The 24374-nt window shown below is 39.5% G+C and overlaps 1 protein-coding gene across 2 annotated transcripts in view; it reads right to left on the bottom strand.

Moving 5' to 3' along the window:
* LOC150094967 (sodium/potassium-transporting ATPase subunit beta-2-like) overlaps positions 1-24374 on the bottom strand; it is a 188755-nt gene that overhangs the window by 115289 nt on the left and 49092 nt on the right. For both annotated transcript variants that reach the window (XM_090411287.1, XM_090411286.1), the window contains exon 3: positions 22828-22956. In XM_090411287.1, coding sequence (XP_090267413.1) covers positions 22828-22956 — 129 coding nt within the window. The remainder of the gene's footprint in view (positions 1-22827; positions 22957-24374) is intronic.

The raw sequence follows: 24374 nt of genomic DNA, 5'->3' as shown, positions 1-24374 counted from the left end.
TAGTAGAGTCATGAATATAATTATTTTCACAGTATGTAAAATTATAAATGAAGTAACAAAATCTATGAATAAAAACATTCAAAAGCTAAGGTTGTTGGCAAGGAAAAAACAATCGGTAAACAGTCTAATTATGAAAATGCCATTTGTAAGATTCTGGATCCCTAGAAATGAACCACATTTAGAGTTTCAATAAATTAAAACAGGTATGGAATTCTCAAGAAATCATAAAAGTGATGCATTTCACATCTAACATGAAATTATGTTTTAAACAGAGGTGCTCTCTGTTTAAAACTCTCTGCTTATGACTACCCATCTACCAGAAGTAATAACTTTTTTCTTTTTTTTTTTGTGTGTGTGGTTATTATCCACAATAGATTATTTTAAACCTATAATATATTTTGTGCTGTGGGTGGGCTAAAGATTTTTTTGCCATTTTTATCAATTTTATATATTTTTTGGTAATTTTTTATTAATTTTTACAAAGTCCAGAAACCCTGCTCTAGAGACTAAACATGGAACCTTTTCAAGACACGTGAGGCCTCCAATAAGCAGAATGGTGGTCTCACACCAAGTGATGAAATTCATCTTCCACCTAAAGACAATTCAGTTCGAATCCTTTTGTTAGCATCCATGCTGACAGCAGGATTCGAACATGCAACCTGTTGGTTGGAGAGTAGGTATGCTAACTACTCAGCCAACCAGGCCAGCAGTTTGTTTCTTATTAATATAATCTAGTAGTATGGATCTCTACTAGTTAAAGTTACCACTAACTTCACACTGGTGGCAATTATTCATTCAGCTACTATAAACCCCATCATAAAGCTTCGCAATACCATCAGTCTATGTATAAGGAGATAGGAGATGGGAGTACAGTTTGTTAATGTGTGGAATGAGTTTGAGGGATGAAGTGAGCTGTATGGGAGCGATGGACTGCATTTGAGTGGTTATGGTGTGAGTCACTTGGAGAGACTGCTGCTGGAAAGTGGAGAAGTGAATAGAGAGAATGAATCAGATCGAGTGGGAAGTGATGTGGAAGAGCAGGAGAGTAAGACAGGAGAGATTGAAGGAGTGGAAATGAATGGGGAAGTGAGTGATATGAGTATAGAAAATGAGAGAATGGGTGTGCAAGAGGAGCAGAGAAACGGGGAGGCTCAGGGTGGACAGGGATACACAGCGTGAGAAAGGTGGATGCTCCAAGAGGAGGTGAGAGCATGTGTAGGCAGGAAAGTAATGGGATGATCAGGGATCAAAAGGAAACAGATGGAATTGCAAAGGGTTCTAAAATGAAGAAGCAGAAAGGGAAATGGCCCCAGTCCAGCATGGAGAGATCACATCGAGTGAGTGGTATCAGTAGAACTAGCTGTAGATCCAGAAATGAGTTGTTGTGTTTGTATACCAATGCTAGAAGTATAAGGAACAAGGCGGATGAAATGGTTGCACTAATTGCGTCTGTGCACCCAGAGATTGTCGGAATAAGTGAGACATGGTTAGATGAGGATGACATCCTGACAGGAATAGAGATGGAAAGGTATGATGTGTTTCGTGAGGATAGAAGGGGTAAAAAGGGAGGGGGAGTGCTATTGATGATAGAGAAAGAGTTATGTCCATACAAGGTAGAGATGCAAGAGGGAAATGGGGCCAGTGGTTTTGAGGCAGTATGGTGTGAGATAGAGGTGAATAGAATCAAATACTTGGTGGGATGTTGTTATAGACCTGGTAATGTGGATGGTGGTGGTGATAGTGAAATGTATAGTCAAATAAGCCAAGCAAATAAGAAAAGGGTGATCATTATGGGTGATTTTAATTATGGCAATATAGACTGGAATGAAGAGATAGCAACTGGAAGTAAAGAAAATGAGTTTCTTGAGTTTTTGAGGGATAACTACCTCAGACAGTATGTAACACAGGGCACAAGAGGATTAAGGATCTTGGATTTGGTCATCTCATCGGAGGATGTAATTATCAATGAGGTATCAAATCATCCACCAATTGGTGAAAGTGACCATGAGGTGATTACTTGGGTGGTTGCCAGCAGTGCAAGGACCCCTGTGAAAAAAGGGTATATGTGGAACTACAAGGGGGATGATTATGAAGAGCTCAGGAGACAGCTTGCAGGTGTAGCATGGAATGAGCAGTTAGCTGGAAAAGAGATCAATGCAGCTTGGGGGATTTTCAAAAAATATTTAGTGGATGCAATGTCTAAATGTATACCACGGGTGAGAAGGTTAAATAAGGTAGGTGTGAGATGGATGAATAAAGAGATTAAGCATGCAATACAGAGAAAAAGGGCATTGTGGAGGCAGCATAAGAGAAGTGGAAGTAACCAATTTCATGAGGTCTACAAAGACCAGGCAAGGAGGGTGACTTGGTTGGTGAGAGTAGCTAAAGAGAGGTATGAACAGCAGTTAGCTAATGAAGCTAAAAATAATCCTAGGGAGTTCTTTCACTATGTAGCCAGCAAAAGAAAGAATGATTATGGAAGGATGACATTGATTGGAGGAAATGGTATAAAGACAGCTGTTGCAGAATGTGTGGTGGAGATACTTAATGAGCAGTTCATAAAGATCTTTCAATCTTGTGATTGTGACTTCATGGAGAGATTAAGAGCAGTTGATGATGGGGAGGAGAGACTGACTGTAAGTGAGCAAGAGGTGTTTGGGGAGTTGAGTAAACTAGATGTAAATAAGGCTGTGGGACTTGATAATATATCACCGCGTATTCTGAAGGAATGTGCCAGAGAGTTGACACCTGCCTTGACATATTTTTTTAATACGAGTCTTGCACTTGGTCAAGATTGTGCCACTTCATAAAGGAGGTGATCGAACTCAAGCATCAAACTATTGGCCTATCTGTGTATCAGGTGTTGTGGTTAAGTTGTTGGAGAAGCTTGTGAGAACTAGGATCCAGAGTTGGGTTGACAACAATGGTATAATCTTTGATGGACAGCATGGATTTGCTAAAGGGAGGTTGTGTTTTAGTAATCTACTTACTTATTACAATAAAGTGACTGCTTCCTTGGACAGAGGAGAAGGATACACAGTAATATACTTGGATTTCGAAAAAGCTTTTGATAGAGTACCTCATGATAAGTTGACAGTCAAATTAGAGCAGATGGGGTTGGATATTAGATTAGTGCATTGGATTGGAGACTGGCTATCTGATAGGTATCAACAAGTTGTGTATGGGGGTGCAATATCCAGGAAAAGGAAAGTCACTAGCGGAGTGCCTCAGGGATCTGTTTTAGGGCCATTACTATTTAACTTGTATATTAATGATATTGGCGAAGATTTGGATGGAGATATTCAGTTGTTTGCAGATGATGAAAAGTTGGGACGAACCATAAAGAGTAGTGAAGATGTTGTGGCCTTGCAAGAAGATTTGAATAAATTGAGTGATTGGGCAAGCAAATGGGGATGCAAGTTCAATGTTGCAAAATGTAAGGTTTTAAAATTTGGAAAACAAAGATGGGATGCAGAATTTATGCTTGGTGAGAATATATTGTTGGAAGTAGAGGAAATAAGAGATCTGGGAGTGATAGTGGATAAGGATCTAAAATTTAGGGGACACATCGCCAAAATTGTGAAGACAACACAAAGACTTCTGGGAATGATGAGGAGGACACTGACGTGTAGAAGTAGGGAGATTCTTGTTCCATTGTATAAGGCTTTGATTAGGCCACACATGGACTATTCTGCCCAGATTTGGTCACCTGGTTTTCAGAAGGATGAAGAGAAGTTGGAAAGGGTCCAAAGGCAACTGACTAAGGTAGTTTCTAACCTCTGGAATGTCGAGTATGAGGAAAGATTGATAAGATGTAATTTGCAGAGTCTAGTGGAGAGAAGGAAGAGGGGAGATATGATAGAGACCTAGAAGTTGGTAAGGGGTTGTTATAGGATCAATGGTGGAGAAGTTCTACAGAGAATAGTGGGAGATCAGGGGAGAACCAGAGGTCATCCCTGGAAACTGTATAAAGAGGGTGTGAGTAGGGGAGTGAGAGGCAGGTTTTTTTCGTGCAGAGTTGTGAATGATTGGAATGCCTTGCCTGAGAGTGTAGTGTCTGCAAGGAGTTTGAATGTGTTTAAGACCCGGTATGATGAGATGTGTGTGAGATAAAAGGACCTCCTAGATGAGTCTTTGACTCCATGAGGTCTTGTTTAATAATAATAAGAATAATAATAATAATTTTACACAGTGTTAGTCATCTTTGTCAATTTGACTGATGGTTTATTATTGGCCAGGAAAAAACAATTAGTAAACAGTCTAATTATGAAAATGCCAGAAGTATCAGAAATAAAGAGGATGAAATGGTTTCAGTGATTGAGTTTATTTGCCCCAAAATCATTGGAATAAGTAAAACATGATTGAATGGAGATGATGTCGTAACGGTAATAGAAATGGAAGGATATAGTATTTTTCGCAAGGATAGAAAGGGCAAGAAGGGAGGGGGAGTGCTACTGATTAAGGTGAATTAAGTACACATAAGGTAGACATGAAAGGAAGAAATAGTGGCAATGGTTATGAGGCAGTGTGGTGTAATGTGGAGGTAGAGAGGAAGACATAATTAGTTCCATAGAACGTGATAGCAACAACTAGCAATGTTCCAACACGCATACAATAACAAACTTACTAGGATGTTGCTATAGGCCTGAGAATGTGGAAGGTGATGATGAAGAAATGTATAAACAACTTGGATTAGTGAACAAAGTAAGGGTAATTATCATGAGTGATTTTAATTATGGTAGTATAAATTGGAAAGAAGAGATAGCATATGGGAATAAGGAAAATGAATTTCTCGAGTTCTTGAGAGATAACTATCTCGGGTAGCACATAAAGAAGCACATGTGAGGATCAAGAGTTCTAGATCTCATCATTTCATCAGAGGATGTAACTGTTAGAGGGTTTCAAACTTTCCTCCAGTTAGTGAAAGTGATCATGAAGTAATCACCTGTGTTGTGGCTAGTCATATACAAACTTTTGCAAGGAAAGGATATATGTGGAATTATAAGGCTGGTGATTATGACAAGCTTAGGAGAGAGCTTGGAGCTATAACGTGGAATGAGAAGATGAGCAGTAAAGAAATAAATGCTGCATGGGAACTGACAAAGAAATACATAACAGCATCAATGTGTGAATGTATTCCGAAGGCCAAAAGGCTGAATAAAGTAGGTGTAAAATGGATGAATATGGAACTTGAGCATGAAATCTGGAAAAAGAAAGTACTTTGGAGGAAGTACAAGATGATTGATGGTAATAATCAGTCACATGAAGAGTATAAATAACAAGCCAGGAGAGTGACTCGTTAGTAAGGAAAACAAAGGAAGAATATGAGCAGAAATTGGCAAACCATGTGAAGAAAAATCCTAGAGAGTTTTTTTTAGATATGTGGCAAGTAGAAGGAAGAATGATTATAGTAAGATGAAAATGGTAGAAAACGGTAACTGCTGAAGAACACACTGTTGAGGTATTTAGTGATCAATTTATAAGGGTGTTTCATCCTGATCAGGATGGAATCATGAGAAAATTAAATATAGAGGACAAAGGAGGGGATGGGTTAATTGTGAGTGAGCAGGAGGTGTTTGAGGAAATATATAACCTTGATGTCAATAAGGCAATAGGATTTAATGACATATCACAATGCATCTTAAGGGAATGCGCCAGAGAATTGGCAGTAGCATTGGCATGCCTACTTAATAAGAGTCTTACAACAGCACAGGTTCCAAGGGAGTGGAAAGAGGGTAAAATTGTTCTACTGCATAAAGATGATAATAAGGCTGTAGCTTCAAATTATAAGCTGGTCTGTATATCTGGAGTTGTGGTGAAGATCCTGGAGAGATTGGTGAGAAGTAGAATACAGAAATGGGTTGATATGTGCAGTATTCTCATTGGTTATCAGCATGGATTTGTTAAGAGGAGATCATGCTTCACTAACTTATGTACTATAACAAGGTGACAAATACTTTGGACAAGGGAGATGCATATATTGTGGTATACTTGGATTTTGCAAAGGCTTTTGATAGACTGCCACATGACAAGCTCATAAATAAATTGAAGCAGATGGGATTGGATAACAGACGTCTGTGTTGGATCAGTGACTGGCTGTTGGGTAGGTATCAGAAAGTTGTACATGGAGGGGGGGGATCCCGAAAGAGAAAGGTCACTAGTGGTGTGCCGCAGGGGTCAGTTTTGGGGCCATTGTTCAATTTGCATGTTAATGATATTGGGTTGGGTTTAACTAGTGATACGTAGCTGTTTACAGATAATGCAAAGCTGGGGAGAGAAATGCAGAGTCAAGCAGATGTTATTGCCTTACAAGAGAACTTGAATAGATTGCATAAAGGGCAGGTAAGTGGAACTATCAGTTCAATGTTGCAAAATGTAAGGTTTGAAATTTGGTAAGCAATGATGGGATGCAAAGTATATACTTTGTGGGAAAACATTAATGGAAGTAGAGGAGATGAGAGATCTAGGAGTGATGGTGGACAAGGACCTGAAATTCAGGGGCCACATTGCACAAGTTGTGAAGACATCACATCAGATATCGGCAATGATGCAGAGGACCCTGATATACAGAAATAGAGAGGTTATGATTCCATTGTATAAGACCTTCATTAGGCCTTATTGTGCACAGATTTGGTCGCTGAGTTTTCATGGTGATGAGGATATGTCAGAAAGGATCCAGAGAATTTTCACAGAGGTAGTCAGTGGTCTTTGGAATGTGGGATACGAGGACAGATTGAGAGAATGTAAGTTGCAAAGACTTGTGAATAGGAGGAAGGGGGGGGTTGTTATCAATTTCATAAAATGGGAGAGACGAGTAGAACAAGAAGCCATTGCTGGAAACTGTATAAGGAGGATGTGAACAGAGAAGTCAGGAGTAGGTTCTTTGCATGGAGAGAGTGATTACTGAATGGAATGCACTGCCTAAGTGTGTTGTGGGTGTAAACACATTGAATTAGTTTATAACAAGGTTGGATGAGCACTGTATGCAACAGTGTGCACTTCCCACGATGAGCCTCTGATTTCATGGAGGTCTGATTCCAAATGTTAATAATAATTATTTTTAGCTATATGGCAGTAGGAGGAGAAATGTTTGTGGAAGAATGACATTATGCAATAAAAATGGGAATATAGTGACTGATGCAGAGGACATGAAATTGTTCAATGAACACTTTATTGGAGTATTTCATCCTGAAGGAGCAAATTTTAATACCACAGGGATAGGGCAGGTTCGAGGTTTAGAGGTGCAGGAGGAGAGTGTGATCCAAATACTGAGTACTCTGGATGTCAGTAAAGCTGTGGGACTGGATGGTATTTCACCACATGTTTTGACAGAATGTGCTAAAGAACTGACAGCTCCTTTGACCTGGCTTTTCAATGAAAGTCTGGCTATGGGAAAGATACCCAGGGAATGGAAGGAAGGTAAAATAGTGCCATTGCATAAGGGTGGTAGCAGACTGGAAGTGTCTAATTATAGGCCAGTTTGTGTGTCATCAGTAGTTGTTAAGATCTTGGAGAAATTAGTGAGGGATTGTATACAGCATTAGCCAGATGAGAGTAATGTTATCTGTGAGAGTCAGCATGAATTTGTTAAGGGGTGCTCTTGTTTTAGTAATATGCTAGCCTTTTATAATAAAGTTACAAGAGCTGTTGATGAGGGAAAACCATATACTGCCATTTTCTTTGATAAAGCAAAGGCAATTGACAGGGTGCCACATGATAAGCTGATATTTAAGTGGTAGTAGATGGTTTTGGATGTCAGGTTAGTCAACTGGATTCAGGATTGGCTGTCCGATAGGTATCAGAGAGTTGTGTATGGTGGGGCAGTTTCAAGAAGGCAGAAAGTTACAGGTGGGGTCCCAGAGGGCTCAGTACTTGGACCTATATTATTATTATTATTATTCCGGGCAACTCCAAGCAGTCGACAGACTCATCGAGGGAGGAACTAACATCATGTCAAGAACAACTATTCAACATTCACACAGTATCTATCATACCTCGCCTTAAACTCATTCACGGTCATTGCACCCACAACAGACTCTGGCAGCTTATTCCACTCATTCACCACTCTCCAAGTAAAAAACCTAGCTCTAACACCCCTGCTAACCACATTATTGCCCTCCTTCCATGTATGGCCCCTAGTCCTCCCACCACCAATCCTATTCTCAAAAATATCTTCTGGATTAATCTTATAGAAACCCTTCAGTAATTTGAATGTCTCAATCATATCACCCCTTTTCTGCCTATCGACCAATTTTTGCAACCCACAAACCTTCAACCTGTTCTCATAAGGTTCATTCCACAGACCTGCTATCATCTTGGTCACTCGTCTCTGCATCCTCTCCACCCCACCCCCATCCAGAAGGCGCCCATATCTGGGCACAGTAATCTAGATGGGGTTTTATCAAGGCTCGATACAGAGGAACAATAACTTGTTTGTCTCTACTTGTTAAAGTATTTTTCAGAAGCCAAGTGATTTGATGAGCTGATTTAGCCACTTTTGCAATGTGCCCCCTAAACGTCAATTCCCTATCCACCAACATCCCAAATTCATGGCCTCATCAATGTCCTGGAGTTCGGTTCCACCAATGTGATATACTGCTGCTAATCTTTTCACCAAAAAATGCATAACCTTACACTTTGCCACATTAAATTGACATTCTTCTTTTCCTAGCCCAGACCTCCAAACTATCCAAATCATCCTACAAAATTTTGATATCCTGTGCAGTCACAATTGCTCTACCCAACTATGCATCATCAGCAAACAAGTGAATACTTCCTCTCAGATCCTTTCCTATATCATTGATGAACAAATTGAAAAGTAGTGGTCCAAGAACAGAACCCTGCGGCACACCACTAGTCACAAGCCGTCTTTTGGACTCAACTGAATAAACCACTCTCTGGTATCTCTCCATCAACCACCCTCCTATCCATCTCACCAACCCTATATCCATCCCCATCTGCTCCAGTTTACTGATTAGAGTTCCATGTGGTATCCTGTCAAAGGCCTTGGCAAGGTCCAGTAGAATCACTGTAAACCCAATACCCTTATCCAGTTCAGCCGTCACTGTGTTATAAAACATGAGCAAGTTACTGAGGCATGATCTACCCTTCACAAAACCATGTTGTCCCCCATACAATATCCCATTTTCATCAATCCAATTCTGTATTCTTTTCTTGACTAATTTCTCCAAGACCTTGAAACAATTCTTGATATGCTAATCGGTCGGTAATTTACAACAGCAGTCTTGGAACCTCCTTTATGCAGTGGAACTATTTTCCCCTCTTTCCACCTCCTCAGGACTAACCCAGACCAGAGACTCAAATTAAACAAAATGGTCAAGGGTACTGACAATTCTTTAGCCACTTCACATACGACACGAGCTGGTATACCATCCAATCCCACAGATGTATTGACATTGAGATTTTGCAATAGACTACTCACCTCCACTTCATTCACCACAATTCCCATATAATCTATTGGTTCATTCATTTCTGCAATGTCACCACCTGGATGATATATTCTTGCAAAGTGCCTGCTCAGTAATTCAACTATATCAACTGATTCGGTTACCTCCCTACCATTGGCATTCTTTAAAATCATTCTGCCATATACATTTTTTCTTTTACTTGCAACATATCTAAAAAACTGTTTAGGATTCTCTTTAGCTTGCATGGCCAATGTTCTTTCATAATCCTTTTTTTGCTTTTCTTACCACACTCGTTACCCTTCTGGTCTGCACTTTATACCATTCATGTGCCTGTCAGTCACCTTTCTCCTTAAATTCCCTCCATAGTTGTTTCTTTTTTTGAAGCTCCAGCTTAATGGTGTAATTCATCCATTTAACCCCCACTTGATTTATTATTCGGACTCTAGGTATACAGTCAGCCACTGCTTCATGCAAACACTTCTTAATCGCCTCCCATGCACTATCACCTTCTAGCCCTTATGGTTGTACTTGCCATGGCACTGAACCAATCAAACTCCTAAGCTTGTCATACTTACCAGCCTGATAATTCCACACCTTTAGCCACCTCCCAAGTCAAGACCCTATGATCACTCTCACCAATTGGTGGCAATGTGGTCATATTAGTTACAGTCAAATCCTGAGATGCAATTACTAGGTGGCACTCTCTGACCCATAGTATTTTCCATTACATGCTGTCGCAGATAGTTATCCCTTAATAACCGCATAAAATCCAATTCCTTCCTCCCATGTGTCCTCTCTTCACTCCAATCAATGCTGCCATAGTTGAAATCTCCCATAATAATTACCCTCCTTCCACTCATTTCTTCTATTTGCTTATGCATATTATCTCCACCATCTTTTCCATCACCTGGTCTATAACAGCACCCAATTGTATATTTTGTTCTGCTAGCCACAATCTCACACCAAATGGCCTCAAATGTGCTCTTTTCTCTATCCTGCAATTCAACTTCTATTCTACTTGGCTGCAGCTCATCAGCTATCATCAACAATACTCCTCCCCCCATTTTATTCTCCCTATCATTCCTGAACACCCTGTACCCATCACATTCAATCCCACTAGCTATATCATCTACAGTCAGCCATGTTTCACTAATGCCAATAACCTATGGTCTGGAAGTGCCAACCAAGGCCAAAAATTCTTCCTTCTTGTTCCTGATACTCCTGGCATTAGTGTACATGAATTGCAGATCCCCGTTAGCCCCATCCCTACCTTGATGCCTTATACTAACTGTCCCATTCTGATTTGTTGTCCTTATTCGCTCGGGCATATTATACTCATTCATACACTCAACTGCCTCCCTAAGGTCTGCATATCTACTCTTCCCCCCCCCCTTAGTAAATCTAGTTTCCCTGATTCTGCACATCCACGTCATTCAACAACACTTTTTCAAGTCTCCTTAAACCAAATTCATTCAAATGCAAACCATCCATCTTATATAGATCCTTTCACCCCATTGAACTCGCTCCACACATCCACAAATTCCACACCACTCGTCATGCATAACCCACGCATAAAGTCATTTGCAATTATGGCCTTCCTTCTAAACACCTCACTGTCATACTGCGGCAAAAGCCTAATCATCCTAACTCTCTCACTCTTTTCTTTTGCTACCTCAAACAATTCATTCAGGTCCTCTATCATTTCCACTTTATCTCCTTTCAAATCATTCGTACCTGCCACAACTATCATTTCTTTCATCCTTTCCTTTTGCTCTCTAATAGACTCACTTACGTACTTGATGGTCGCACCAGGTTGGTACGATTTTGTCAAATCCTCTACTAACACACCTCGTACTAACGAATCTCCATACAGCACTCGCTCCTTCATTTTGTTTACGTTCACAATCATACTCTTATTTTTCCTATCATACTTTTTATTATCGGCTGGTACACTCGGTAGACATTTGTGCATACGCTCTAGCAGCTGCTTTGCTCTATGTATCGCTCCACTCAACAATGCGATCTCACTCATTGCATCTATCTCATCTTTTTTATTATCTGTTAAGCCATTAATTTGCTCTGTATTAATACCATCATTCAAACTTTCTACATTCACGCCCTCACAGTTCTCTGGTACAATCTCGCAATTTCTTATCATATAGCTATTTTCTTCATTCTGATATTTGACAAAAATATCACACTCACGACCTGAAATACACTTTAATTCCTCATTTTCCTTACATTTTCTACACACATTCACTCCATTATCATCATCTAACCATACTTCAACCGCTCTCCACAAAGCATACATTTCGCCGATACTACACTGGATAATCTCCTTTATATTACAGTTATTGAACAAAGATGGCGAACCATTATTACTAGCTGCTACTTTCCTTCTTACGGGAGCAATGTGCTCGCTTCTATCGTATTTTATCAAATTAATAATTGAAACACCAAAAACACACAAACAGACACACTAAGATAGGCAAAGCAAACAAAACTACGTAATATTCAAGCAAAATTGTCAATGATAACTTAAAATAACACTTATCTTATCAGGAGCTCTCAACAAACACTACAGACCACGGATCCCTCTAGCAGCCAACGATCAATTGTTTAACCTTTATATCAATGACAATGTCAGTGGATTGCAGGGAGATATTCAGTTGTTTGCAGATGATGTGAAGCTAGGAAGGGTTATTAGTAATAGTGCAGATGTGGTAGCCCTGCAAGATTATTTGAATAAACTAGACAGATTGGCAAATGAATGGGGGTATTCGCTTTAATGCAGCAAAATGTAAGATCTTGAGGTTTGGGACACTTCATACTCTATTGGAGGAGTTGTACTGGAGGAAGTAGGGGGAGACAAGAGATCTGGGGTTGATGATTGATAGAAACCTGAAATTCAGGGAGTTTATTGCATAGGTGGTGAAGGTAACCCAGAGGATTGCTGCAATATTGAGAAGGATGCTGACCTGCAGAGATAAAAGAGTTAACATTCCATTGTATAAGACCCTGATCAGACCACACTTAGACTATTGTTCTCAAATTTGTTCCTCAGATTTGAAGGGGATAAATTAACTTTTAAAAGGGTAACAAAGATGGTTTCAGGACTGTAGAATGTTAGTTGAGGATTGGCTGAGGGAATGTGGACTGCAAATTTTAGTAGATAGAAGGAGAGGTGATATGATTGAGACTTTCAAACTATTGAGAGGTGATTACAGAGTTGACACTGGGGAGTTCTTTCGCTTAGTTGAACAGCGGGAGAGGAGTGATGACAAGGGGCCATCCCTGAGGTTATGAAAGGAAGCTGTGAGCAAGAGGGTGAGGCGTGGTTGAACCATGGAATGCATTGCCTGATAGAGTGGTGAGAGCAAGAACGGTCAATGAGTTCAAGGAGTGGCGTGATAGATTTTGCATTTTCTAGGAAGGGCCTCCCATGATGAGTCTTTTGACTCATAGAGGCCTAAATAATAATAATAATGTGGTTAGTTGAGGGATTATTCTACACACACACACACACACACACACACACACACAGGTATGTGTGTATATATGTGTATATATATATATATATATATATATATATACACCCTATAATATAAATAGATAAGCCTTTTTCTGTAACGTTTTTATGTCATGTTTTCTGGCAAATTATTTGAAACTCAGGGACTACCCTGAGTGTCTAGTCCTCAAAATTCGAGTCATCAGAATTCAAGGGAGAACCGGCCTACCAGTCCAGAACTCTGGGGGATGGGTGCCATAGGCCCCCAATATATATATATATACAGTAATCCCTCAACTAACCACAGCAGGAAAGCAAATTTCTGATTGAATACATGAAGGAAAAATTACAGTGTGTTATATCAGAAGTCACAATCCTACTAAGGCAATTGATATGAAGTCTTTAGTCTCCATATACAAGTAACTCAGTCATGAAGATACTTCACATGCAAATATTGTTTTCTTACACTTGAATAAAGGATTAAACCAAGAACATAATTTCTTGGCTATATTATGTCAGAAGTCAGTTGACATGCTAACCCCCATTTAAATATCGATTAATAAAGAGATTCAGTCAGTCATTTGTAGGTCTAATATATAATTATTATTATTATTATTACCCCAAGACCTCGAGGAGTCAGAGACTCATCTGGGAGGTCCTTCTATCACACACACACACACACAGCTCATCATACCGTGTTTTAAACACATTCAAACTCTTTGCAGAAACCACATTCTCAGGCAAGGCATTCCAATCATTCACATCTCTGCACGAAAAAAACCTGCCTCTCACTCCCCTACTCACACCCTCTTTATACAGTTTTCAGGGACGACCTCTGGTTCTCCCCTGATCTCCCACTATTCTCTGTAAAACTTCTCCACCACTGATCCTATAACAACCCCTTACCAAGTTGTAGGTCTCTATCATATCTCCCCTCTTCCTCGTGTCCACCAGACTCTGCAAATTACATCTTCTCAATCTTTCCTCATACTCGACATTCCAGAGGTCAGGAAACTACCTTAGTCAGTCTCCTTTGGACCCTTTCCAACATCTCTTCATCCTTCTGAAAACCTGGTGACCAAATCTGGGCACAATAGTCCATGTGTGGCCTCATCAAAGCCTTATACAACGGAACAAGAATCTCCCTACTTCCACATGTCAGTGTCCTCCGTATCATTCCCAGAATTGTGTTGCCTTTGTGTTGTCTTCACAATTTTGGCGATGTGTCCCCTAAATTTTAGATCCTTATCCACTATCACTCCCAGATCTCTTATTTCCTCTACCTCAACAATATATTCTCACCAAGCATAAATTCTGCATCCCATCTTTGTTTTCCAAATTTTAAAACCTTACATTTTGCAACATTGAACTTGCATCTCCATTTCCGTTGCCGAATCACTCGATCAGTTCAAGTCATCTTTGAAGTAGTATCGCAGGATAGTGAAAAGAGCTCATTTGAGGCTATTTGGTGTGAGATTGAGACTGGCAGAATAAAATATACAGTTGGGTGCTGCTATAGACCAGGTGATGGAATAGATGGTGGAGATAGTATGCATAGGGAAATTAATGAAATGAGTGGAAGGAGGGTAATTATTATGGGGGATTTCAACTATGGTAACATTGATTGGAAGGAGGAGAGGACACATGTGAGGAAGGAAAAGGATTTTATTCAATTATTAAGGGATAACTATCTGAGACAGCATGTAATTGAAAATACTAGGGGTGTGAGAGTGCTTGACCTGGTAATAGCATCTGAGAATTTGACTGTAATGAATATGACCATGTTGCCACCTATTGGTGAGAGTGATCATAAGGTCTTGACCTGGGAGGTGGCTAAAGGTGTGGAAATTTCGATTAAGACAGGGTATATGTGGAATTACCGTGCTGGCAACTATGACAAGCTTAGGAGATTGCTTGGATCAGTGCCATGGCATGTACAACTACAAGGGCTGGACGTCGATAGAGCATGGGAAGTGGTCAAACAGCATTTACAGGAGGTTATGGCTGATTGTATACCTAAGGTCCGAATATTGAAACAAGGAGGGGTTAAATGGATGAATAACACCATTAAGCTTGAGCTGCAAAAAAAGAAACAACTGTGGAGGGAATTTAAAGAAAGGGGTGACCTGCAGGCACATGAACAGTATAAACTGCAGGCCAGAAAGGTAACGAGTGTGGTGAAAAAAGCAAAAGCAGATTATGAAAGGAAACTAGCTTTGCAAGCAAAAGAGAATCCAAAACAGTTCTTTCAATATGCTGCAAATAAGGAAAAAACTGTACACGGTAAAATGATTTTAAGGAATGACGATGGTAAGGAGGTCACTGAATCAGTCGATATAGTGGAGTTACTGAGTGCGCACTTTGCAAAAGCATATCATCCAGGTGGTGACATTGAAAAAATGAAGGAACCATTAGTTTATACGGGAATAGTGATGAATGAAGTGGAGGTGACTAGTCTATTACAGAACCTTAATGTGAACACATCTGTGGGATTGGATGGTATACCGGCACGGGTCTTGCGTGAAGCGGCTAAAGAATTATCAGTGCCCTTGACCACGTTGTTTAATCTGAGTCTCAGGTCTGGCTTAGTCCCGAAGGTGTGGAAGGAGGGGAAAATAGTTTCACTGCATAAAGGAGGATCCAAGACTACAGTTGCAAATTACCGACCGATCAGCATATCAGGAGTCGTTGTCAAGGTCTTAGAGAAAGTAGTCAAGGGAAAAATACAGGAATGGATTGATGAAAACGAGATACTGTACAGGGGACAGCATGGCTTTGTGAAGGGTAGATCATGCTTCAGTAACTTGCTCAAGTTTTATAACAAGGTGACGGCTGAACTGGATAAGGGAAATGGGTTTACAGTGATACTGCTGGACCTGGCAAAGGCGTTTGACAGGATACCACATGGAATACTAATCCGTAAACTACAACATATGGGAATGGATATAGGGTTGGTGAGGTGGATAGGTGGTTGGTTGATGGAGAGATATCAAAGAGTAGTTTATTCAGGAGTAGAGTCCAAAAGACGGCCTGTGACTAGTGGTGTGCCGCAGAGTTCTGTTCTTGGACCACTGCTGTTTAATCTGTTCATTAACGATATAGGGAAGGATCTAAGTGGAACAATTCATTTGTTCGCTGATGATGCAAAGTTGGGTAGGGCAATAGTGAATGCAGAAGATGTCAAAGTCTTGCAGGATGACTTAGATAGATTGGAGTTCTGGGCTAAGGAGAATGGATGTCAATTTAATGTGACAAAATGTAAGGTTATGCATTTTGGGGTGAAAAGATTAGCAGCAGTATACCACATTGGTGGAACTGTACTCCAAGAGATTGATGAGGCCAGAAACTTGGGAGTGTTGGTGGATAGGGAGATGAAGTTTAGAGGGCACACTGCAAAAGTAGCTAAATCAGCTCATCAACTCACTTCGTTGTTGAAAAATACCTTGACGAGCAGAGACAAGCAAGTTATTGTACCTCTGTACCGAGCCTTGATAAGACCTCATCTCGACTACTGTGCCCAGATTTGGTCACCTCGGTTCCTTCTTGATGGGGAGGAGGTAGAGAGGATCCAGAGGCGAGTGACTAAGATGATAACAGGTCTATGGAATGAACCATATGAGAACAGGTTGAAGATTTGTGGGTTGCAGAAACTAGTCGATAGGCGGAGGAGGGGAGATATGATTAAGACATTCAAATTGCTAAAGGGATTCTATAGGATTAATTCAGAGGATATTTTTGAGATCAGGACTGGTGGTGGGAGAACTAGGGGACACCTATGGAAGCTGGGCAAGAATGTGGTTAGCAGGGGTGTTAGAGCTGGGTTCTTTACTTTTAGAGTGGTAAATGAGTGGAATAAACTGCCAGAGTCTGTTGTAGGTGCTATGACGGTGAATGAGTTCAAGACAAGGTATGATAGATACTGTGAGAATGTAATCGCATAGTTGGGTGGACATGATGTTTAGAGCCTCCCTCGATGACTCTAAAGACTCCTGGAGTCGCCCGAAATAATAATAATAATAATAATAATAATAATAATAATAATAATAATCAATTCAAGTAAGGCCACAACATCTTCACTACACTTCATGGTTCATCCCAGCTTTGCATCATCTGCAAACAACTGAACATCTCCATCCAAATCTTCACCTATATCATTAATATACAAGTTAAACAGCAATGGACCTAAACCAGACCCCTGAGGCAGTCCACTAGTGACTTTCCTTTTCCTGGATATCGCTCCACCATACACAACTTGTTGATACCTATCAGATAGCCAGTCTCCAATCCAATGCACCAATCTAATATCCAACCCTAGCTGCTCTAGTTTGACTGTCAACCTTTCATGAGGCACTCACTCATCAAAAGCTTTTGCAAAATCAAAGTATATTACTATGTATCCTTTTCGTCTGTCCAAGGAAGCAGTCACTTTATTGTAATAAGTAAGTAGATTACTAAAACATGACCTCCCTTTAGCAAATCCATGCTGTCCATCAAAGATAATACCATTGTTATCAACCCAACTCTGGATCCTAGTTCTCACAAACTTCTCCAACAACTTAACCACAACACCTGACACAGAGATAGGCCTATAGTTTGATGCTTGAGTTCAATCACTTCCTTTATGAAGTGGCACAATCTTGCCCTCCTTCCACCCCTTAGGAACTTGACCGAGTGCAAGACTCATATTAAAAAAATATGTCAAGACAGATGTCAACTCCCTGGCACATTCTTTCAGAATACGTGGTGATATATTATCAAGTCCCACAGCCTTATTAACATCTAGTTTACTCAACTCCCCATACACCTCTTGCTCACCTACAGTCAGTCTCTCCTCCCCATCATCAACTGCTCTCAATCTCTCCATGAAATCACATTCACAAGATTGAAAGATCTTTATGAACTGCTCATTAAGTATCTCCACCACACCTGCAACAGCTGTCTTTATACCATTTTTTCCAGTCAATGTCATCCTTCCATAATCATTCTTTCTTTTGCTGGCTACAAATCGAAAGAATTCCTTAGGATTCTTTTTGGCTTCATTAGCCAACTGCTGTTCATACCTCTCTTTAGCTACCCCTCACCAACCAAGTCACCCTCCTTGCTTGGTCTTTGTATACCTCATTGAATCGGTTATTTCCACTTCTCTTATGCTGCCTCCACAATGCCCTTTTTCTCTGTATCGCATGCTTAATCTCTTTATTCATCCATCTCACACCATCTTATTTAACCTTCTCACCCTTGGAATACATTTAGACATTGCATCTACTAAACAGTTTTTGAAAATCCCCCAAGCTTCATTGATCTCATTTCCAGCTAACTCCTCATTTCACGCTACACCCGCAAGCTGTCTCCTGAGCTCTTCATAATCTCCCCCCCCCTCGTAGTTCCACATATACCCTTTTCTCACAGAGGTCCTCACACTGCTGGCAACCACCCAGGTAATCACCTCATGGTCACTCTCACCAATTGGTGGATGATTTGACACCTCATTTACAATTACATCCTCTGATGAGATGACCAAATCCAAGACTCTCAATCCTCGTGTTCCCCTCTGTTATATACCCTCTGAGGTAGTTATCCCTCAAAAACTCATTTTCTTTACTTCCAGTTGCTATCTCATCATTCCAGACTATACTGCCATAATTAAAATCACCCATAATGATCACCCTTTTCTTATTTGCTTGGCTAATTTGATTGTACATTATCATTATCACCACCATCCACATTACCTGGTCTATAACAGGTAATGTGGATGGTGGTCTATAACAACATCCCACCAAGAATTTGATTCCTTTCACCTCTATCTCACACCATACTGCCTCAAAACCACTGGCACTATTTCCCTTTTGCATCTCCACTTTATATGGACATAACTCTTTCTCTATCATCAATAGCACTCCCCCTCCCTTTTTACCCCTTCTATCCTCACGAAACACATCTTACCTTTCCATCTCTATTCCTGTCAGAATGTCGTCCTCATCTAACCATGTCTCACTTATTCCAACAATCTTTGGGTGCACAGACGCAATTAGTGCAACCATTTCATCTGCCTGGTTTCTTATACTTCTAGCATTTGTATACAAACACAACAGCTCATTTCTGGATCTACAGCTAGTTCCACTGATACTACCACTCACTCAATGTGATCTCTCCATGCTTGACTGGGGCCATTTCCCTTTGTGCTTCTTCATTTTAAAACTCTTTTCAATTCCAACTGTTTCCTCTTGATCCCTGGTCATCCTATTCCTTTCCTGCCTACACATGCTCAACTCCTTGGAGCATCCACCTTTCTCATGCTGTGTACCCCTGTCCATCCTGAGACTCCCCGTTTCCCTGCTCCTCTTGCACACCCATTCTCTCATTTTCTATACTCATACCACTCACTTCCCCATTCATAACCACCACTTCAATCTCTCCTATCTTACTCTCCCGCTCTTCCACATCACTTCCCACTCGATTTGATTCATTCTCTCTATTCACTTCTCTACCTTCCAGCAGCAGTCTCTCCAAGCAACTCACACCATAACCACTCAAATGCAGTCCATCACACCCATACAGCTCACTTCGTCCCTCAAACTCATTCCACACATTAACAAACTCTACTCCCATCTTCTCACACATGTCAGCAAGCATATCATTCATAATCCTTGCTCTCTGCCTCATTTCACCACAGTCGTACTTAGGCAACACACTAACTACCCTTCCTGTCACACTATTCTCTTTTATCCTTCTAAGCAACCTCCTGATATCCATTCTGACACACTCTTTGTCCTCTCTCAAATCATTCATACCTATTAATACTATTAACTCTTTTGCTCGCTCCTGCCTCATATCCAATGCCTCAATCACTCTACTCATTTTAGCGCCCAGAAAACATACCTTGTGCATTCTATCCTCCAGCACACCTTTAATAATGGAGTCGCCATACAACGCCACTCGCTCATCTTTCGTTATCTCTTTCATTCCATCATTATTTATATTAATAGTTTTTACCTGAATTTTCTTAATTTCATTCCGCATCCATTTCATTTCTTGCCTCATCCGATCCAATTCAACTTCCGAATCTCGCAACACATTCTCTCTATCATTCAATCTTTCTAACTCTCAACCCCCCTCTTCTCACTTTCACTCTCATTCATCCTTCTTTGTTTCCGCACTTTCGGTCCAACATGTGCCTAACTTTTGCTATCATTCTTCCCATTTTCACACTCATTCATCTTTCTTTGTTTCCGTACTTTCGGTTCAACATGCGTCCAACTTTCGCTATCATTCTTCCCATTTTCACACTGATTCATCTTTCTTTGTTTCTGTTCTTTCAGTCCAACATGCGTCGAACTTTCGCTATCATCCATTCTTTTGATTTCTGCATCACGCCATTTCTAGTTTCATTCGTTCTCTCAATTTCGTTTCCTTCCGCCACTCTCACCTCACTTTTGTAACTTTTAACATCCATTACGGTTTTCAAATCGCTCTTTTTCTTTTTGACTGATTTTTTAACATTTTTTCGCCTCTCTTCCTCACCATCCTTCTCTTTCAAACATGCACCCATTTTCCCCGCGACAATCTCGCTACTAACACTTTCTGTCATCAATTTCATATTTGCATTCATCAATTCCTCGTTCAGGTCACACTTTGCACACACCCTCCTTCCATCCTCACCAAATATCCACAAATCATTTATGTAATCGAAAGAATACATATAACAGACCTCAGACTTAATGAAACGACTGAAATCTAAATTAAAGTCATGGAATGACAATGCCGCCACCATTTTTTGCAGGTTACTAAGTCTAATAATAACGATTTCATAATTAAGTTTTGGCAAAAAAAATCCCCCACACTAATAAAACCGGTAGTGCACAACGTTTACAGCCTCTCTTACTCAAAAAATTATGCATATATATTTAATTATTCCTAGAAAACTTATCCCAATCAGGAGCTCTTCTTATACATGTCACTGTGTTTAGGAGAGCACCACTGTGGTGAATATATGAAGAATCCACATATATGAAGAATCACTACATATAAAAAACAATTCCATAGCTGATTTTAGTACAATTACTAAACACTTTGATCTGCTGTCATTATTGCATCATTTCAAATTAATTTTCCTAATTTTGGGACTGCAATTATCCAAGTCATAAAATGGCTTGTAAAATTTTCATAATGATACTAAATACCAGACCAAATTTAATTAAAGCAGAGTTACTACATGTATATCCATGATGCAAATCTAACAGGTGTTTCTGCATTGCTGCAAAAGACACCTAAAAATTAAAATGTTTATTATAATGAATAATTTTTACATTTGAAGGGCCTCCCTCTAAGTTTATAGCTGGAAGGATTTTATAAGATCGTATATAACAAGACATCCCTGTCCACAGAACTAGACTTTTTTTTAAATCATTTTTTTGATAAAAAGAAAATTAAACATTAATATCAGATTCCTATCCAGTCTTATCATAGCTCAAGTAGGACTAGGTAAAGATATGCAAGAAGTTAATTTATTATCTTATTATTATTTTAGTATTATTCTCTTGAAGAGATTTGCGCATGAGATATTCACATGTGGTCTAGTGGAGGATATTCAACTTTCAACCAGGAAGCTCAGGCTCAATTCCTGGAATGAAGATTTTTTGTATTTTTTGTTCATAGCTCAGCAGTCAGGACTGAGTGGTTAAAGTAGGATTAAAAATCCATTGGACAAAATTAAAAATCTGCATGGTTCAAATTCTGATAACTGCCTAAGATTTTTTCTTTTGTGCACAAATGTGAGCATCTAGGTTTCCTGGGATGAGAAACTGATGGAGAGGATCCACAGGTGAGTGACCAAGATGGTCATAGGCTGATGGAATGCTCCTTATGAGAAATAGATTGAAGGTTTGCATATTATAAAAATATTTGGTTGATAAGCAAAAAATACAAATATGATAAAAACATATAAGTTATTATCAGGAATTTATAGTAGCGATGAGCCTCTGTAGCTCAGTTGATATAGACAAAGCCTATGGTTGGAAAGACCTGAATTCAAATCCTATCTAGGATGCACAGAATCAGGGATTTTTTGAATGAAGGTGAGTTAGCCATTCTCATATGGAGATTACAGGATTTTCTTCCTAGAAACTCAAGATTTTTTGTCGGGCAATCAGGCAAACTGGCCAACAGAACTCATGCAATTTGCAGACAAAAATACATTACAACAAACAGCAATATACTGGTTTCATAAGTGTCGGCATCCTAGCCCTATCATCATATGCTAATAATAATAATAATAATAATAGGATAGATGCAGAAGGTATTAAGTAGGGTTAACAGGATAGATATGGGAGAAATTTTTAAATACATGAAAAGAGGGGAGAGAGCAAAAGAAAATAAAATTGTGAAAGGATACTGTCCTCATATCCTTAAAAATCCAGTCCTTGTGTCCTTAGCAAGAACATGAGGACTAGATTTTTTGTTTGGAAATTGGTGAATGAGCAATTTGAGCTGTCAGAGGTAGTTGTGAGTGATCTGATCTGACAATGAATGAGTCAGAGATAATATGAAATGTGTGAATAATGGTTAGCATTGGCATAAAGTAACAAGTCTTTTGACATATGCAGATACCCACATAATAATAACAATAAATAACAAGCACATGAATTTCACTCTTCAATGTGATACTATTATCTTGCTTAAAAAAATTATATTTGATCTACAGAACCAGGTTTCCAGATTATTTAATTTTTACTTCATCCACAGTACTAATGTACTATATAAGTTTGCCATCAATTGAGGATGGGGTGCACATAATAAATAAATAAAATATAAAGTTTGTTTTACTGCATTGAATTTAAATAGGACTACTAACAGTTAAAGTTGTTTTCAAAACTTCATGGAAATTTCACTTACCTTTCTTTTGTAGATAAGTATTAATTGCATGTGGTTTCATCCGCTCAGGAAAAATCCCAGGTGGCGGATACAAACTGATCCATAGCAAGAATGCTAATGAAATCCCTCCACAAATACCATAAGAGAACCCTGTGAAAAGGCAATAAATTCAAAATCAGTGTGTATTATTATTATTTTTTCTAACTTCCACAGAGTCACAAGACTCATCGTGGAAGGTCAACACAAAGTCTATCATACACTGCTTAAACTTATCCACTGTCTGAATGTTCATCCTCTCAGACAATACATTCCAAGCTCCTACCACTCTTCATGCAAAAAACTTACTTCTTACCCTTTTACTCACCACTTCCTTTCACAACTTAAAGGGATGTTGTGAAAGGGAATAAAGAATGCTAAAGAAATCCCTCCACAAATATCATAAGAGAACTCTGGGAAAAGACAATAAATTCAAAATCAGAGTGTATTATTATTATTTTTTCTGACTTCCATAGAGTCACAAGACTCATCATGGGAAACAACACAGTTTATCATACCACTCCTTAAACTTATGAAAAATCTCCTCAGTGTTAATATGATAATAACCCTTCAATAGCTTATATGTCTTGATCATATCCCCCCCCTCCCCTTTGTCTTCCATCCACTAAACTCTGCAGTCTGCATGCCCAAAGTCTGTCCTCATAATCAATCTTGTACAGTTCTAATATAATTTTTGTTATGCACCCTCTGCAAGGTTACATCATCCCCTTCAAATCCCAGTGACCAGATCTGAGCACAGAAATACAGATGTAGTTTGATCAAAGCTTTATACAATGGGGCCACCACACTTTTATCTTTTGTAGTCAATGTCCTCTTCAACATTACAGCAATTCTCTGAGATTTCTTCACAACCTTTGCAATATGTCTTCGGAACTTCAAATCTCTATCCACAATCACTCTGAGATCCCTTGCTTCCTCCACTTCTTTCAGCATAATCCCAACAAGTGAGTATGAAGTATCCCATCTGTGGATCACAAATTTGAAAACCTTACATTTAGTTGCATTAAACTGACATCCCCATTTGTTTGTCCACCTTTCCAGCCTATTCAAATCCTCTCGAAGAGTCAAAACATCAGCACTATTACTAATAATCCTCCCAAGCATCACATCATCTGCAAACAAATGAACATCTCCCTGTAGTACTGTGATAATATCACATACATACAGATTGAACAGCAATAGTCCCAGTACCAAACCCTGTGGAACTCCAATTTTAATCTTCCTACTCCCTTACACAGCTACCACATATACAACTCTCTGATATCTGTCAGAGAGCCAATTATTAATCGAATCCACTAACTTGATATCCACGCTCATATGATGCAACTTAAAAATCAATTATCGTGTGGCACTCTGTCAAATTTTCTTCTTCTTCTTCTGCAGCTTATCCCACTTAAGTAGGGTTGCTGTTTTTAGTGAGTCTCCTCACATCCTCCTGGCTCGGGCTGTAACCACATCCAAGTTCTTCATTCTCAAGTCCTCCTCCACCAGCTCCCTCCATCTCTTCTTTG

This window comes from Typopeltis vanoorti, chromosome 21 (genome assembly GCF_054136105.1).
Source record: "Typopeltis vanoorti isolate ZY-2024b chromosome 21, IOZ_Tvanoo_1.0, whole genome shotgun sequence".
Taxonomy (NCBI): domain Eukaryota; kingdom Metazoa; phylum Arthropoda; class Arachnida; order Uropygi; family Thelyphonidae; genus Typopeltis; species Typopeltis vanoorti.
Note: the sequence above shows the minus strand (reverse complement) of the source record. Positions and strands in the feature narration are given on the sequence as shown.